Source organism: Arachis stenosperma, chromosome 7 (assembly GCF_014773155.1).
Source record: "Arachis stenosperma cultivar V10309 chromosome 7, arast.V10309.gnm1.PFL2, whole genome shotgun sequence".
NCBI lineage: Eukaryota > Viridiplantae > Streptophyta > Magnoliopsida > Fabales > Fabaceae > Arachis > Arachis stenosperma.
In genome coordinates, this window is record NC_080383.1 from 6,380,300 (window position 1) to 6,399,370 (window position 19,071).

The 19,071-nt window shown below is 30.9% G+C and overlaps 2 protein-coding genes across 5 annotated transcripts; both read right to left on the minus strand.

Moving 5' to 3' along the window:
• Window positions 1-5,631: 5,631 nt before the first annotated feature.
• LOC130940897 (3-hydroxyacyl-[acyl-carrier-protein] dehydratase, mitochondrial) lies at window positions 5,632-8,069 on the minus strand. 3 transcript variants are annotated; one of them, XM_057869180.1, is made up of 4 exons: window positions 7,997-8,069; window positions 6,685-7,006; window positions 6,025-6,140; window positions 5,632-5,950 (listed from the first exon to the last, which is right to left on the minus strand). In XM_057869180.1, the coding sequence occupies exons 2-4, from the start codon at window positions 6,955-6,957 to the stop codon at window positions 5,836-5,838; spliced, it is 504 nt and encodes a 167-aa protein (XP_057725163.1). In that variant the 5' UTR covers window positions 6,958-7,006; window positions 7,997-8,069; the 3' UTR covers window positions 5,632-5,835. The 3 variants fall into 3 exon arrangements, with proteins under 3 accessions (XP_057725163.1, XP_057725162.1, XP_057725161.1); XM_057869179.1 differs by lacking the exon at window positions 7,997-8,069 and adding an exon at window positions 7,377-7,748 and having other exon boundaries at window positions 6,685-7,001; XM_057869178.1 differs by lacking the exon at window positions 7,997-8,069 and adding an exon at window positions 7,377-7,744.
• A 12-nt stretch (window positions 8,070-8,081) lies between these two features.
• On the minus strand, window positions 8,082-16,034 carry LOC130940896 (protein argonaute 4-like). 2 transcript variants are annotated; one of them, XM_057869177.1, is made up of 23 exons: window positions 15,704-16,034; window positions 14,402-14,644; window positions 13,618-13,823; window positions 13,296-13,520; window positions 13,041-13,177; window positions 12,866-12,963; window positions 12,684-12,781; window positions 12,376-12,538; window positions 12,116-12,232; window positions 11,929-12,036; window positions 11,257-11,319; window positions 11,036-11,149; window positions 10,787-10,952; window positions 10,545-10,657; window positions 10,260-10,397; window positions 10,013-10,143; window positions 9,821-9,886; window positions 9,601-9,664; window positions 9,406-9,517; window positions 9,271-9,344; window positions 8,864-8,958; window positions 8,729-8,760; window positions 8,082-8,529 (listed from the first exon to the last, which is right to left on the minus strand). In XM_057869177.1, exons 2-23 carry the CDS (start codon window positions 14,639-14,641, stop codon window positions 8,354-8,356), a joined length of 2,736 nt encoding a protein of 911 aa, XP_057725160.1. In that variant the 5' UTR covers window positions 14,642-14,644; window positions 15,704-16,034; the 3' UTR covers window positions 8,082-8,353. The 2 variants fall into 2 exon arrangements, with proteins under 2 accessions (XP_057725160.1, XP_057725158.1); XM_057869175.1 differs by having other exon boundaries at window positions 15,736-16,031.
• Between the last annotated feature and the right edge of the window lie 3,037 nt (window positions 16,035-19,071).

Consider the following 19,071-nt stretch of genomic DNA (forward strand, 5'->3'; position numbering starts at 1 on the left):
AAACTCATAATAAAAATAATATTTGTTAGATAAATGTACAACTATTCTACTATCTGCAGTAGCACTCAGGCAAATTCAACCATAAATTTCTGGGTTCGAGTCCCGGCTGTAAAATAAATCGAATTGTTCATGTATGTTGTTAATAAAATTTTCGTCCTCGGTTTGGAAATTGAGATTATTTTTACATTTTTTTTTTCCGGATGATGAAATTGTGTTTACAGAGTAACAAGAACAAGAGAAGATGAATAAAGATAAGATATTCAAGCTTACAAAGGGATTCAGGGGAAGAGCCAAGAACTGCATAAGGATAGCAAAGGAGAGGGTGAATAAGGCCTTGCAATATTCTTGAACTTTCTTATATACTCTTACCTTCATCTCTTTACTCATCTCCCTCTTGTTTGTTTCAGTGTCAATAATATTGTAACCTAAATAACCAAGCTTCTCATAGTTGAGGTGTTTTGTTTGTTCCTTAACATCAGGAAGAGTTTGATTTTTGTTTAGTTTTTTATTGTAGAAAACAATGTCTCCTCTTACTATACTATGAGCCTGAGGCACCTTCTATCCAAGACCAAAAAAAAAAAAAGATAAAAGAAATGTCAAAGAATCAAAAGTTTTTCTGTTATTAATCTCATAAATTTAAGTTCGAGACATTCAATCATTAATAATAAATGCTAAGTTAATGATAACTTGGTGTTCTTAGAGGAAATTTTCTCATACAAGGATTTTTTCATTTTAGTACTTAGTGGGGTTTGTGGTCAACCCAAAACCAAATAAAAATAGAGGATCATAATGTTTATCACCAACATTCATAGGAAGTTTGTCAACACTTTCGAACTATAGTAATTACTTAATGGTAGTAATGTCTTAAATAATATAAGAATTCAATAAATTTTTTAATTTTTGTAAGTTAAATACTTTTATATTGTTTAAAATATAGAAGCAATAAATAAAATTTTTTAATAGTAATTAATTAAATATATTAGAAAAATATGCATTAAATACTTATTATGACTAATAATTTTTAATATATTTTTATATTTAATTTGATATAAATTTAGAATTAAAAAATATTTTGTTTTAATAAAAAACTCACTTTTTGAATTGAAAAAAATATTATGATATAATAAATATTTATATAATTTTATGATTAATTTTCTTTTTATGTTGATAATCAAGACAGCAACCAAACTTTAAGATAATAAAAATAATATTTGTTAGACAAGTACACAACAAATTTAGTATCCGCAGTAGCACTCAGACAAATTTAATGATTAGAATTTTTGGGTTCGACTCCTGGCTGCGGAACATCTTTTTTTTTTTGGGAATTATTCGTATGTTAACTAGTTAGTTATTTTCCGTATAACCGTAATTGGTCACTCCATGGTAAATTAGTAACAAATTGTATCAGTAACACATGGTTCTTAATTATGAGTTGATTATTCCTTAAAAAATTGGGTGGCGTTTCATATAAATGTTGGAGCTTAAGTTTGATGCATTGGCTCTTACCACATGTTTTCATTTGTAAATCTTTTAGACAGTGAGTTGTTGAGTAAAACTATTATGATATTGTAGCAATACTTGATTGGATGTATGTGTTAACGCCTGCTATGTATGCAATGTATGAACATATATGGTGAGTTATAGAATGGGGCTGGTATGAAAAGAATTATAGGGGTCTTTGAACTTTTTGACCCAGTTTTCAGGTTTTTTTTTACATAGTTTTTTTATGTCGGTGGTTTTTTGTCGCTTTTTTATTTGACTCAATAACTTGTCTAATGGCCTCTATAATATTTTGGCATTCTCTTAACGTCCTTGCTTTATATAATTTTATTTTTGATTCGTCCGGTCCGCATGAAGAGGCAAGGCCCATTGTTTTTACTTGACGTCCAAAATTATAATTTATATAGTTTAAAGGAGCTCTAGAATCTCAGCTACCATTGCGATACCACCGTTCCAATTTATGAGAACTACATATTTGTTGTAGTGGTTTTTGGTCAGGGACTCGGGCCACCAACATGGCCCAGATCCAAAACAGAAACTATTTTCAAGCTGACCCGAATTTCAAACTTATGTTTTTCTTTCTCGTTGGGCGTGAGACTGAAACAAGCCTACCTTGCAGAATGCAGCTGCTTCTCTTGGCAAATCAATCGTGCTCTTCTGTTCACCGTAACAGCACTTAGGTTCAGTTTAGATAACAACTTAATTAATTTTTTTTTGATAAAATAATTTAAATAATAAATGATTTTATTAAAAATAATTTATAAATAAATTATTTTATATTTGAATTTTTAATTTTAAAAGTATTTATTTTATAGAAATGTGATGAAAAGTAAAAATATTATGAGAGAAGTCATTTTTTTAACTTTTTTATAAACTCTTAAATAACTTCTTAAAAAGTTACAATTTAATTTTAAAAATTACACCAAACATTAATATTACTATTTTTCATAAGTCAAAAATAAAAAAAATTACTTTTAAAATTTTTCAAATCGGCCTTAATCTATCATGATTATTCGTAGGCTGAGTCCCAATAATTTCTTTCATAGCACAACCAGCAATATGCCATGGAGAATTTATTATATTATTATATTAAAATTAAATTTATATAATTAAATTTACGTATAAAATTATTCTACAGTATTAAAATTAATTTTTTATTATAATTATATTAACATCAACATAATTTTTATTGAACTGTTAAATTTATTAATTATTATATTAGAATTAAAATTATATAATTGAATTTACATATAAAATTATTTTACAATAATAAAATTAATTTTTTTATTATAATTATATTAATATCAACATAATTTCTATTGAACTGTTATATTATAATTTTTGCGCCATAATTATTTTTTAAAAGAAGTGGAGATGGAACCAATATTTTTCTATAATGAAAAATGACATAAGAAATTACATGGGTGATGTTTTATGGGGAGTTTGTCAAGATAGGCACAATATAGAAACTAAAAAAAGACGGTCCGTAATTAATATTTGTAAATTTACAAATAAATGACTTAATTAATGAAGCGGATCAACAAGGTAGAGTACAAAGGAGTACATGTGATGCTTGCCACTATAAGACATTGCCCTTCACCAATTCAATGTTCATCACACAAATTTTTTTTTTAATAAAATTCTTGATGATTCTTATTTATTTAATTACTTTTAAAATATATATTTCATTAAATTTTTTTTTATTTGGTTTATTTTTTAACTATTCATTTTATTATCTAAACAAATAAATTCTTATTCACTTGATTGTTATTATTTTATGTTAAGTATAAAAATTTATTTTATTATAGGAAATTGCATACGATATACTTTATGGGGTGCTTGTCAAAGTAAGCACAATATAAAACCTTTAAAAAAGAAGATAGGTAAGAGTATTTGTTAATTTATAAATAAATAATTTGATTGATGTAGTCAAATTAAATAAGTATTATATGTTTTGATAACTTTATTTTATGAAAGGAATGAAAACAATATCTAAAAAACTAGTTAAGAAAAAGAAAACATATAGATTTATGGTTAAAAATTATTCAATCATTTATAATCGAAATGAGATTAAAGAATATATTAAAAAAGGGAGGAGTATTTAGTTCTAGAACGTTATATAATATGGAGTACAAAGGAGTACGTGTCATTTTCTTACACTTTGTTTGGATGTAAAATGAAAAAATATGAGAAAAGAAAATATAAGAAAAGAAAATGAGAAGAAAAAAATAAAAAAAAGTTAATTTTTTTATATTGTTTTGATGAAAAAAAATATATGAAAAAAAGTAAGAAGAATTTTTTTTCTTTAGATAAAAAAATAAAAAAAATTATAACAAAGTAAAAATATATTAATATCTTTATTTATATTATATATAAATTATAATATACTAATATATTTAAATTATTTTTTAATAAAAAATGTTCCTAATTATATTTTAGCATTTTAATGTATTATTATTATAAACAATAATATTTTTTAATTTATTTTTTAATTTTTTATTAAATATTATAAATTTTGTTTTTAATTTTAATAACGAATATATTAGTAATTTTATTTTTATTTTAAAACTTTCAGCAGTTTTCTTTGCAAGTTAGGAAAAAAAACTTAGACGTGGTCCTAGGCCAATGTTTTTTTTTTTTCATCTAATTTCTGTGCTGATCCAATTAAGAGAAAATTTTATTTTTCATTAATTTTTTTTTAATTTTTTTTTTTAATTTTCATTGATCCAAACATAATGTTAAAATATATTTGGTTTAACCTCTTTTATTTGTTTAATAATTTTAATTAATACATCCATCAAAAAAACTATAAAAACTATTGAAGTACGATAAGAAGAAAGACCGATTATATAAAAATTATTAATAAGGACTTGCAAACTATTAACTAAATAAAGGAGTACTTATCTTTTATATATTAGACAAACAATTACATATTAGATTTTATTCCACCTAATTGTACGATTGAATTTTTGTTGGGTCCGGACTTGGGTCCTTACTTATCTTTATTATTATTTCATTTTGTAATATAATGCATCTTTCTGCCAATAAAATAAAATAAAATAATTAAAAGAAAAAACTAAGGAATACAAGAGAGAAGTACTTATGTTTCAAGAATTGAGAAACCAAATACCAAGGAGAGAGATTAACATGCCAAGAATCTTTTAAAGGAGAGCACTTCCAAAAAATATTAAAAATATTTTTTTAAAAATATTTACATGTATTATAATATTATTGGACATTTTTATTAAATTAATTAATAATTTAATTTTTAATAAATTATAATAAAATTAGTTTATTATAGCAACAATAATAAATTCATCGTCCGTACTATAATTATTAGGCCTAATTTGATCCAATCGATTTATACAATTTAAACCAAATTATATTTAAATTTTTTGATAAAAAAATAAATATATCCTGATTTTTGTTTTTTAAAAAAAAGATCCAGTAAATTATATAAATTGATCGGTTCGACCGAATCTGATAACAATTAGGTTTATTGTTATTGTTATAAAAAATTAATTTTATTATAGTTTATTAAGAAGTTCAAAAATAATCAATTCATTAATATGTCCAATAATAATAATAATACCATACATAAATATCTTTACAAAAAGACATTATGTGCGTCTTTATCGAGCATCCTCCGTCTTTTAAAGCCAACCCACTATATTTTGTCGGAGTTATCAATACCCTCCAAGAAATTATCTAATCAATATCTTACAATAGCTGAATGTTCTTTCAAAAACTATTATTTAGTCCCTTTGAAATAGAAATTGACTGAACTAGAAAATTTCAGTATTTTTTATCACTATACAATAATGCTACTCCTATTTTCGATGTTATTGTGCTTCAAGTGATATTTTAGTGTTAGCTGGTTTTAATTTTATCCAATGTTATTACGATTATGCAATTTTCATCAATCAATTTTGCCCATTTTTTTATTCCAAATTATCAAATTCAATTGGTTAAGCTATAAAGCAAATGTTACATAATTTTTTACTGTAAATAGCTTCTCGTTGATAATTTTTTGTTTTTGGTTAATTTTATATCTATATGCAAAAGTGAGAATTATATAAACACAACAAAGTGCGTGGTGTGGACTGTGGACCAAAAATTCAAATACCTAAGTCTGCATAAACTGCATTATAATCAGCAAAACTACAAAAACTTTGTCTGATTGTCTCCCCCTGCTGTTTTTCTTTATGGTGGGGGCAAAGTGGTTAATCACAAGTTCAACCTACAAGGACTTTAAGTACTCTTGTCACAAATACATTTATTTAGCATTTGAAAAAGGCTTTCATGGTTAATAGTCTATTCTTGTGAATAACTATTTCAGCAATCCTTACATTGCTCTTGTTCAAAGGTCAGTGTTGGCAATATAGCTGTAGCCTCACCTTCAATAACAAGCAGTTCACCATTCTTGAGGCACCTTGTTTTGAACTTTGCACTGAATCGCATTCACAAAGTTACTCCGTGTTCAAAAAGAAAAGGAAGAAACATCAATGTCAAGACGAAACTTACAGATATCGGTTTTTATTTTCTCTCAGATGTGTTGCTTCTACTTCACCAGTAATGTGGTCTCCAATATACACAGGGAACTTAAAATTCAAGCTTTGAGAGACATAAACAGCTCCAGGCTACAATCAACCAATTATGTTATAATAATGAAAGTTACCAAGAAAGCTATGAAAAGAAAAATTCTTCAAATAAATTTCTTCTCTGACAAAATTTCCTTTTCAAATAAATAACACATACATACACACACTTAATTACAAGGCTTTCATCAAGTTGGTGCCACAATTCACAAAATCATTGAAAAATTTTGGGAATGACATCGTTTACCTGAGATGAAAATAGAGTCCTTCATAATAATACCTAATCCACCAGACATAAAGGCTTATATCCAAGCATGCATAGAATCCACGATGATACCTAAAAGACTATTTGTGTTTATTTCATGTTCCTTTTACCTATTAATAGCTAGAGAATGGTTATTACTTATGTTGAAGGTTGCTGAAACCAAACTATACTTCTGTTACTTCTCATCCCACTCTAAGCAATATCATATCATAGACTAATTCATCCGTTTTAGTCACTCGAATTTTGTTACCAAGATCGTTAACTAACACATTTCCATATATCGATACCACAAATCAAAATAGAGATTAGGATGGGATTTACAAAATGTGACGAGATGATGCGAGGAAAGAGAGAAGCAACGAGCATCCCATGGACGAGAGGACCTTCGAATCCGACATCTCTGGCAGCCACAGGATCAGTATGCAAAGGATTAGAATCATGGCTGACTTTAGAGTATTGAATGACATCTTCCTCGGTAAAACGTCTTGATTGTCCTAGGATATCACCAGGCCTAAGCACTTGAGGAGTTGTTGCGGACGAAAACTGTCTCAGACTCGGAGTCTTGCTGGAAATTAAACTCCTAATGGGGAACATTGTTGAAAGGATTCAGCTCAAACAAAACAAAGCTCCAACCTTTCCTATACTGATCGGAAATCAAGCAAAGTGCAAGTTAATACAATCACAACTAACAACTAGATAAATTAAGCCACATAGTTACATACTCTTAATTATTTAGCAAATGCATTTTAGTTTTAAACTTGAAAGGCACTGATGCTGGAATGAAGGACAATGTGAAATGCAGCAAGCAGCATACAATTTTATCATCACTTCAAAAGTTTCACCCTAAGCAAATAATAATGAATTCTTGGGGGCATTGCAATTATCATTGAAACATTTGAACAAACAGGTGAGCTGCATAGCAAATACAACCATATGAAATAAGAAAGATTGAACTTCCAATAAATAAATCAATGGCGAAACATGGAACTACTGAGAAAACGATTTGAACGTACGAAATTGGTTCACATGAAATGTGAAATAGTTCTTCGTTAATGACTTGATGAACGGTTCCGAATATCAGATGCTATAATATCCAAGCTCTCAATTCTCACCAAAAAATATAAGATATTCTGTCCCGATAAATCTCTTTTTCCTCTAAGCATTTTTATTACCTTAATGTATACCACAAACGTGTTTTTTTAATCCTTTTTTTTACCCGTGTATACATATTGTTGAAAGAATGAAATCAACAATAATCGTTACTAATTGTTGGAAATTTGTGACAAGTCTAAATACTGTCGAAAAAGAAAAACAACAAACTTTTAAGCACGAGTTAAGAAGCATTAAGTAGCCATGTCACCAAGACAAGAGTTACGTTTGTACTCATTTTACATCTATTCTTATACTTACTAAGTTGACTAATAAATTTATTAGGCTAATTACTTTCATCCCAAAATTAAAACACTAAAACGGACGATTTTAAAACTCAAATTTCAAACCAGCCATGCCGCCATGCCATAATCAACAAACCCCAAAGGAAACCAAATCAGAAAATCATGAAACTCGGATATATTTATAGTTGGAGACTAAAGAGTAAAGGACCATACAGATCTAACTTGAAATATATATATACCTTATATTCTTATAAAAAGCGTTCTACATCTAATCATCTAACTCGACTCAAAAAATAGCTAATAAAACATAGCACATGAAGGCGATTAGATGAAACTTAGTCAGATGGATAACTTCATATATTAACTAAAAGCTACCATAGAATAGGAAAGACAAAACACATGTGAAAGCATATCTAAAATGCATCCACAGGTATTTAGTCTTTTACCCATATTATATGGCAATCAAGTCATTAGGTCTACGACATGGTTTTGATTGTATCCACAAAAGCCAAAGCTTACAAGTCTAAAAAACCAACATGTAAATTAAAATTGTCCCTTGTTTTCTCTAAAGAGGCATCACCAACAGAGAGGCTTCTCTAACAAAAGAACATGGAGTTACAAACACTGTCCTGCAATTTGGGCAACTGAGGGACAGGAACAGCTCCAGCAGCAGTGAGTCCACCATGGCTTGATGAGGTCTCAGATTTGTCCTCAAATTTCATGAACTGTCCCATCTGAGTTGCAGCCAGGTGAGCATAGCATATTGGAGCAACTGAAGAGAAACATAGGTTATTATGAATTAGAACCTTGTCCACTGTATCTATAATGTTAAAATATATTTCCCAAGGTTTTTGAAGTCCGAAATTAAATCATGAACAATCACGAAATTGTTTGGGTCAACAAACTCTAAACTCTATTTAAGTTGACTCGTGAGTTTTGGAAAGGATTAAAAAGAAATGAGTAGAACATACCAACAGAGATGGCAGTGGTACTCCTCTGATACCTGTCATACAACAAATTTCATTCATAAGATATATCACAAAATTATCTATCAAGATTAGTAAGAGTCTAAAAGTTGATTAGGTTGGGACCAAATTTCCACTTACACATAGGAAAGAGAATGAACAAGTTCCTGAAGATCATCTGGAGAGAAACCAATCTCATCTAACAGCACATGGTAGTGAGTAGGCCTGGTAGTACCCTGAGAGGGTGTTTTTAAAAAAGTTAAAAATGGGGTGTAATCATTTACAAACGTTTATGTTTAAAATGTCAGACTTAACTAGAGCATCATCAGAATGTACAAAACACAGACCAATTTGACTTTCACTAAAGAACTAGAAGATAAAAGTCAAAATAGAAGGAAGCATGACAAACAAAGGTAATAATGTGAAAACATTGATACAGCCTTCCACAGATTACTGGATGAACCCCACATGACATGCATTGCAAACAGAGAGAATTTAATTTAGATTCAGTATCATTAGGAGATGGCTCAAGAAAAGCAAATACTCACAATCATTCCAGCATGGGCACACATGTAAAAATCATAGTTCCGAGGGTGACAAATTTTGTTATCAATAACCGTTCCTGCAAAACCAAAAAAGATTAGCGGAATTAAAAGAAAATATGAAACCCACAAACTAATTACCAGGAGGAACATTGTCAGGTGATCCCGGCTGGAAAAACTTGGTATGGTGATTCTTCTGAGCAACCATCACCAAAAACTTGGGATCCCAGTTCTCATCCAAAAATTTGCAGGCCTAAAATTTTAAAATGTGGATACTCCTTAAAGATTAAGGTTTATGGTTATTAGAATTCACAATGAATAAGCTTAGAAGAAAACCTGAATGATTTGATCAAGTTCTTTGTTCAAAACTTGATTGAATTGAGACTCGCTAACACCATCCCTACATAAAACAGAAAAAATAACATCTACAACCATGAAAGTCTAATTCTAGAAATTACAACAGCCTGAGCCAGCAAAAGATGCAAAATGAAAATAAATGGTAGGAACTAGAAAATAATATATGGTTCATAGCAGAAAACTTCTGAATGAAGAAGACCTGAATATAATTATATTATCAGGTTTCCTCTTTCCGGAACTTGAATAGAAGTCAATGAGAAGTTCCCTGAAAATAATAAAATAAATCAATCAGGTACTCAATTTACAGAATACATGAACATGCATGGAAAAACTGAATTGTATGGAAGTATCTATCAGGACAAGACTAAAATTAAATAAATAAAAAAAAAACCTGATTATTCCTTCATCATCTTTATCAGATACTTTCTTAAATAAATTGTCAATCATTTCGACCTTGGGAGACTGTGTTCGAACACATGCCCTGTACTTAGATATCAGTGGCCATTGTCTAGAGCTCACCACCTGCATATTTAACACAGTAAGAATGAGAGCAGACAACCAAATTCTTTAAAACAGCCTTTAAAATGATTAAAAAATATATCCCAAAAAAAATACAAAGAAAAACATCAACCATTTACCGCAGCAATTGATGGAATATCAGATTGCCCTGGGGAGCCGTGGGACACATCCATGCCAAGAATGAGTGTAGGAGCTTTTGAAACAATAGGAATAGAAGGGGAGTGCTCCACACCTAGCAAAGAATTCAACCCACCAAGCTGCAAAAGGAAAGGAAAGGGAGGAAAACTCCAGGTAAGCATAAGACAAAAGACATGTATAAATAAATTAGATACACTAGGCAAGACACATATAATACCAGATAATAAGAAAATAATAAAAGGAGGCAAGCCAAAGAAATCATGTACCTTTGCATTTATTTTCAACAAAACATTGGTCAAATACTGATCATTGACCCTTGTTGGAGCAATGCACTGGGTAACGATTCCAAAGTCAGCAAGGTTCTTCTTCTTCCAAGGACCTGGATGCACAATTATTTTACTTTAATAAGATGTCCAACTAATTTTCTCAATAAGGAACTTTATCAGTTACCGCAAGAATATACAGCAAGCTTATAATTTAAAAGTTATAAGTACTTGAAACCACTAACCATAAAGATCAGAGTTTTTCCGCTCTGGCAGAAGACAAAGCAGGAACTGAGGAGCCCCAGGAAGTCTAGACTGAATCAATTCAAACATTTTCTCCACCCTGACAAGCGGAGGAGCACGTCTGTTACTATTTTGTTCTTCAAATACATCAAAAGGCTGATCAATTATCTGTCAAAATCAAACAAGACAACGAACGATGTCAGCAACCCTTTTGGGCATCACCTAGCTCAATATAGAGTAAAGAAACTCACAATTCCTTTCATTCCTCCACATTTAATCAGGTCCCTGATAAGTCCATTCACATCACAGCGAGCAGAGAAGTTAACAACTGCCCACCTCTCAATCTTTGTTGGTTGGACAATTTTCTGGAGAAACAACAAGTCATCATACCACAAAATCAGTGTCCTTTTGACTGTTTTGAACTACATAGAAGGTAGCTAAGGATAGTACAGAATTACAAAATAAGAAGTACCTTATTGTTAAAATTCCACCTTCCGTTCCTAGGATTGAAGTCTTCTCCATTCCCAAATTTCAGCTATACATATAATAATATTGAATAATCAGTCAGGAACAATGTTGTAAAAACCAAACTATGTATTAGTTACCGAATGGGATAAAACCATTTATTGAAACAAAGAATGGCCGAGTTATATCTCTCTAGTCTCTATAAACAGCTAAAACCAAACAATAAAGATACATAGAGTACAATTTTATCAGGCAATGTCAAAAACAAACCTCAGGCCAAAGACAAAAAGAAATGGGTTATCATACAAATCTATTTTAGCAAATGCTGAGAGCAACAAATGGAATTAGAACAGAAACACAATGCAGCTATTTTTCCAGGCAATTGCATTCAAGTTATATAACACTAACCTAAATCCGGGAAAAATTTCATAAAACTTCACCATGCCTTATAATCACATAAACAATGTTTAAAAATGCATTGTAAAATTGAAAATTGACATGCGTAAAGACCACAATAGTACAACATTGTGCTGAAGATACAAACAACCATATGTGCAGTTAACATCAAATTTCTAATAAAAGAAAACAAAAATAATTTCTCAAATTAATTAGCAGCTGTAAGTTAGCCTCATGAAAAGGGGTAAGTGCCATAAGAAGCAAAAAGATTACAAAATAATACCCTTGGAGCTTGCAAAACACGTCCTTCAACTGGAGTGAAACTATTGTTTATTTGAATACCACAGCTACGCAACATGGGTTCAGAAGCATAGTTGCTGGTTTTGAGGGCCTGGAATACAAAGATGAGAGCCCTTTAGAAAGACATTTAAATTTGAATCATGTTGCTACAATAAATCAGTGAGACTTACATCATTCAACACCCTCATCCTCTCCTGCGGTTTTTGCCTGGATTTCTCGACCAGAGAAGCCCTTTGAAGTGTTGACAGTGCTTTCGTGTACCGTTGCAGGGATACCAAATCGCAAAGCTAACGCCGCCAAAAAAAAGGCAAGGAAAAATGGTTAAACCTGAACTTAAAATAAGTGAGTTGCCTTTGATTTTCAGTATCTATAAGGATAAATTACTTATTGATAAGAGGCATCTCAAAAGAAAATCTGTAATCTTTTTTACCTCAAGGGGGAAATATGTTGGACGTTTCGGCTTTCCCACATTGATACAAGGAAGATCACCAGAGTAGCGGAGCTCTATATTGCGTTGTTTAACAAAATAGTCATATACAGTCACTTCCGTAGTATCTTCACCATCTGCTCCACCTCTGGTCTTTAGAGTAAAACTATAATGCCCACATGATTAAAAGTTTCACTTACAATGGAAAAAGCAATTCATTAACTCCCAAATAGTTGTGCATATAGTGGGAGTGGGTTAATGATAAAAATGGTATTTCACATAAAAAAAAACATGTAAAAATAATATAATACGTCTGCTCTTTGCATGGGAGTTCACTGAGACCAGTAATCTTGAACTCCTGATTGGAGGGACTAGTTCTAATCCTCAGATTTTTAAGTGTCCTCTTGGCCTATTAGTGAAAAATAAATAGTCAGATTAACCGATTTATAGGTAAATCAGTCACAATATGTAAATGTTCACGGGATGCAGTTACCTTTGCCCAGTCAAGCGAATAGGGATCTCTCACATTCTGATTGGCAATTAAAAAGTCCACCACAGGCCCAGGAGTAATAATCATGGTAGTTGAAACATCTACAGTTGGGATAAAGCCCAAATATTAAGCCAAAAATGTTCAGGTGATAATATGGAGTAGAATAGATAGATTATACCTATATTGAGTGACAGGCCACACTGAGTGGTTCTAAAACTTGAATGGAAGCCTCGGCAACCGAGAACCCCCCCTCCTACATCAGCAAAATTCTTTGGATCATTGTGGAAATAGGATTGGCGCACAAGCAAGCATCCTCTGCAATATTGGCATCATGAAGCATCATACAAAAGAAATATAAATTTTGCACTGTTGTCAACCAAATTAAACAGAAAAAGAGAACAAAGAAAAACTACAAATAGTATAAAATACGCACTGCTTGGCAGCATGTTGCCTCAGGATGATATCAAGAACTCTGATGGCTTCTTGATAATTCTCAGTTTCTTGCCCGCGTAAAGCATTGGAAATGGCTTTCATTGGAATTTTGGCGGCAAAGCTAATCTCAACTTTGAAAGTTTTGGCACGGTATGGGCGCCTCACTCTCTTCCTATCACCTTCGTTGGGACTTCCATGACCTTCAGGGCTGCAGTTTCCATTGTTTCTATAGAAGGGATAAAATTAAAAACATGTAAATTATATTGCTGAAACAACATGAAAAACAAGGAGAATTAACCAATCACAATCACATGCAATCCAACCTGTTTGAGGTAACATCCTCAAGAACAACAGTAAACTCAAGCTTGTTTCGAGCTAGAGACCCAACAGTGAACAAAGTTTTTTCACCATCATAGGCGAAGTCCTTCCCATTCAACTCTGAGTCATAAGTTTCCTTAACTTTGTCTATCACTTTCCTTCCAGCACCCTTTCCTTCCACAGGGCGCCCATCTTCATAAGAAAGAGCCACCTGTACATATGCATAGCAAAGCATGTCAAGTTAGAGTGCAAAATAAGCAAGCAATATTATAACCAGCAGGGTAGGAAAATAGAGAGTTAACCCAGTGAGACACAAGGCCACCACCATTAAGAGCCAATACCCTACTGGACCACTAGGCATCCTACACCTAACAACTGCAACCAATGCAAAGAAGTCCAGGATAAAACCAATATATCAGGTCAATTCCATTCAAACAATATCAATTTTCTGAGAATACATAAAACATAAAGTTCAATCCAAGCTCCATATAACAACTCAACAACAACATTGAGTCATTACTGTAACGGCACTTCACAGGCAATAGTGTAAATATATGCTATGAGCCTCAATCATTTTAGGTGTAACATGCACAGGTGTGTAAATTAAAAAATCATAAAATATATAACATGATAACCTCTGCCTACATTACCCTTCACTAGCTCGCACCTTAAGAGACCTAACAAATTGATTTACATTTGGTCACTAATATAATCGAGTATATAATTAGAAATAGATAATAATTATAATTATAATAATAAAGCGATATAAACTACAATTGAAATACATACACTATACTGGTAGAATTCCCCTTCAGTGTTGTTTACATTCACTTTGAAGTGGTTGGTCAACAGACTCAGCTTCTGACCCTTTGAAGCTAGACCGCGCCTGGCTATTGGCACCCGGGTTTTCTTCGGTGGCTCAGGAGGAAGCTCCTCCTCTGCTTTGGCAGGCACAACATCTGGTGGGACGGGTGGTGGTGGCGGCAGAGAATCCTCGTGGTCATTTCCATTTGAGCCGAACAAATCCATTTCCTGTACATAATCACACAATTATGTGAGTATCATTATAATTTCACCGTCAAATTAAATAGTAATAAGTTTACTAGTATGTATAGATAAAATAAACAAATATAAAATAACATGAAAATCACATAGAACATAAATATGCATGTTTAAGAATAGTAGCAGATCAAACAAGTATTTCTAGGGAAGATAAACCTGATTTAACTAAAAGATTAAGTGTAATGGTCATCTACTGGCTCTGCATGCAACTCTTAGTAATGGTACTCATAACTATACAACATCATCATTATCAGCATTACGGTATAACTGCATTCTCACAACACGTTTCAATAATATAAAATACAAAATATAAGATAAAATTATAACTAAAATTCAATATATATTTTTCTCTGGACTCCTTTTTTTAGAGAATAAAAACGTGCGAAGAAAACCTACATGCAATGTGAAAAGCGCAAAAACGAATACGCATAAAAGTTATGCGGCTATAAAAAATGATAAATAAGTAAATAAACCACAGAAAATAAAAACAAAGTTCATCTCTGACAGCAACATAACAAATCCATGAAGCTAGAAGCAAAAAATCCTCCGAAAAGGAAAGGTAAACAAATAGAAAACCACAAAAAAAACGGCTGAGTGTGTGAGTGAACACTGAACACATTAACCAAAAATAGATTCCCCACTCAAAAATGAAAAAAAGAAATTATAAACAACTGTTAAAAAATCAAAAACAAAAAAGTCTGGTGAAAACAAAGAAAAAACCCAAGGCAGAGTGAAATTTTGAGCCAAAAAACGCTTCACTACATAACAGAGAACAAAACAAATTTGAACCACAAAGACACACAGAACTCACACATAAACAGTGAACAAAAAAAAATCCTAGAAGATCAACCTCTAAAACGTACAACATAAAGTCACATTACATAAATTCATCACTTGACTCAAAAACTAAAGTAAACAAACCTATAAATCGCCACCAAAATTCAAAATCAACAACAAAAAAGTAAGAAGAACTCAAAGTTAAAACGCAAATTTCAGTGACGAAGCTGAAAATGAGAGAAGAAAACACACGGAAGAAGGTTCTTCTTCTCCGTCAGGCTCACCTCAGTGAGTAACAAACCCTAGAAACGAACGAGAGGGAAGAAATGGAAGAGTTTGTTGGTGGTTTTGGTTTTTGAGGGTACAGTGTGTGATGTGTGAAATGGCGTCAACACCAACAACGCTCTTTCGCTCTTATACTAAAGTGTGAGGAGTGACTCGGTGAAGTGAGTGATATCAGCTACGATGAGCTAAGTCTGAGGGTTCTGTACGGTGGGGTTGGAAATGATGTGGTGCGTTGGATCTCGCTTGGTTGTGATGAAGCGTTGAGATCAAATCAGATGTGTGACGTGGCGTTCTGTTAGATTTGGTGGAGAAGAACCGTGGAAAGCGTGAGGACGGTTTTAGGATTCGGGGTGGCAGAGAGAGAGGGAGGAGAGGACGAGAATGACGGACTTCCGAGAGAGGAAATGGTTATTACGTTTATTGGGACCCACTCCTATTGTTTCATTAAAATACCAAAATACCCCCAAGATTTTGCTTGTATTAACCTAGAGAAATTGGATATATGTCATATATCATAAATTTAAATGATAAAATTGTAATTTAACAGAAGAATTTAATTTTGATGGATTATTTTAAAGGGTATTATACGGTCATTTACTCATTTTATGGTCATTTAATTGTATTTATGTGTTTGAATAATTTTAAGTTATAAGTTTAAATACATAAATTTTTATAAAATAATAAAAATTAATCTAAATCAGTTTAAAATTATTTTATTTTATATTTATTAATTACTTATGAAATAAATAGATAATATTAGATGTAATAAGTATATAATTTTAGATATCAAATATATAAAATTGTAAATATTAATTTAAATAAAGTAATTTTAAATTATTGTTTTTCTAATATTATTGGTTTAAAAAGTAATTATTTTTATTGATATAATAATATGAGTTTTTTGTTTTGGTGTCATAATAATATGAGATTGATTGTATGGATAAAATTCTTTTATATTGATAATAAATAGAAATATTCTGAATTGATTGATTTAATTAAGATATGAGTTTAATTTTGATGATAGTATAATTTAATTATTTTTATTTTTTTAGATAATTATTTTTGTAGTCAATATAAAAAAATATTTTTATTTATGTGATATTACATAATTAATGTATGTGTAAAACTGTGTTATATAATACATTAAAATTAAATTCTTGTGATATATAAAAATATGTTGAAGGTTAAATTGATTTTTTTTAGCTACTTTAGTTTTCGTGACTAAAATAACTACAAATAAACTAAAATTCTTCTATAACTATCAAAAATTAGGTTTGTGTGGTGAGTTTAACCACACAATGACAAAATTTATTTTTGATAAAAAAAAATTATTTACCCTGTGTAAGGGTTTGTTTGGGTGAGCTTTTAAGAAAATATCTTTTTTGGAGTTCTTTTTTTTAAAAGATCTTATAGAGAAGTAAAAGTAATTTTATGTTTGGATATCTCATGTAAAAAGGTCTTTTTATGTATCAATTATGTTTGGGTATAATAATATAAAAGTACTTTTTGTTTATTTATTACATGAAAAACATCTTTTTTTAAGGAAAAAAGATCTTTTAAAAAAGATGTAAATTACAGCTTCTCAAAAAAGATCTTTTTTAATTTTACTAGTGCTTTTACTTTTACTATTAGAAATTTGTCAAACACATTAAAAAATAAAAAAATATCTTTTTTCATTCAAATAATCTCTTTTTTTTAACAAAATAATGGCGCCCAGACATGCACTAACACTCGAGAATACAAAGTTTTACGCTTAAGCCGTAAAATATAGATGGTATGTATTACAACCTCTAAAATATATATATATATATATATATATATATATATATATATATTAATTATAAAAAGGAGATATATGCTAGGAGCTTTCAAAAATGATAAAAAAAAAATTGCTGAAGTAAAAGAGGGGTGAAAAAAGATTAAGGGCATGCAGTCTGGCCTGTGTTTAGCCTGACATGGCCTCTTATAAAAGAGGTATAGGCTCAAACTCTTTTAAAAATCTTAATATATTAATAGGCTAGACCTAGGCTCACTAATTAGTCTTATTGGTCTGTCAGGCCTGTCTGGACCTGTTAAAACATAAGTAAATATATAAATAATTTTTTATTATTAACAAAATTATGAGATATTTTAAATTTGTTATTTTATTATAAATATTTTTGTATATTTTAAATACTTTAAAAGATTAAAAATTTGTATAAATATTAAATATGACACATTACATATAAATATTTTTATTAAAAATGATTTTTTAAATAATATTTTTATTTTTGTTAAAAAAAATATCAGGCCTTTTAACAGACTTCAGGCCATGCCTAGTACTTTATAAAGAGCCTAAAGCAGGCTGTAGGCCAAGCTCAGGCCAATTAACTACATGACAAGCCAGGCCTGTTAAGAGCAAAGCTTGGCCTGACCTGGCCTGTTTCCACCCCTAAGTGCAACGTTCAAAAACGAGATTACTTGCGTTCTAAGAAATCTAAAGTTTATAGGTGTAAATCAACAGAAAGTGAGATTAGAGAGTGAATGATACAGAATAGCTAGCTCCTAACTTATCCTGTGAAGCCAAGGCTGGCCGGAGAATATATATATATATATATATATATATATATATATATATATATATATATATATATATATATATATCTCCCATCAACCCAAAATACAAAGATAAAATCTTAACTCTCCTTAAACCTCTAAGAGAAACAAAAAAAAAAACAAGTTATTCTGAGAGAAAGCTAAGTGTATATATATATAAAACTAAATAACAAAAGAACCCAGGAACCACTCCGCTTCAGAAGTCCAGACGCCTAGCGAGGTGCCTCTCGACCTGCATCTGAAAACAACAACAAAGTTTGAGGTGAGAACCAGAGGTTCTCGGCATGGTAAAGGTGTCACGCACATAATATATACGGTCCTAGGAATGCCAAAGGCAATCCTAGAACGTCGACACTCAGATTATAAAGTTTAAGGGTATTAAACAGAAACTATAAAAGAGGGTAGGTATCTAGAGAAATCTAACTCAACTTAAACTTAATCTTGACACTCAACCTATCCACGCTTCCTTCGTTCCTCCATCTCCAGTGAATTCGCAAAGATAGACAAACAGACAATTGCAAGCACAGGTAGGAGACAAGTAGTGCAAGTAGCAATTATTACAATTAACATAATATATTCAGTTAGTCATTCCCAAATAAGGCATAACAAACAAACAAACAAAATGTACATGATGTATGCCTGTCCTACGGCTGATGAATCTCATCTACCTGTTAACAAGCAAACCTCACAAGTCCGAAATCCTTAAATTGTCACCCGACGCGCATCCCCAAGAGTCTATG

Excerpts from the sequence above, each read along its gene's own strand:
- LOC130940897 (XM_057869180.1), bottom strand. The coding sequence starts at position 6,957 with ATGTTCCCCATTAGGAGTTTAATTTCCAGCAAGACTCCGAGTCTGAGA. Across the intron at positions 6,141-6,684 it reads GCATCATCTCGTCACATTTT|CCTGGAGCTGTTTATGTCTC; the intron begins GTAAATCCCATC and ends GGTTGATTGTAG. Across the intron at positions 5,951-6,024 it reads GAAAATAAAAACCGATATCT|TGCAAAGTTCAAAACAAGGT; the intron begins GTAAGTTTCGTC and ends AATGCGATTCAG.
- LOC130940896 (XM_057869177.1), bottom strand. The coding sequence starts at position 14,641 with ATGGATTTGTTCGGCTCAAATGGAAATGACCACGAGGATTCTCTGCCG. Across the intron at positions 12,782-12,865 it reads ATTCGCTTGACTGGGCAAAG|GCCAAGAGGACACTTAAAAA; the intron begins GTAACTGCATCC and ends TTTCACTAATAG. Across the intron at positions 9,345-9,405 it reads ACCTGACAATGTTCCTCCTG|GAACGGTTATTGATAACAAA; the intron begins GTAATTAGTTTG and ends TTGGTTTTGCAG.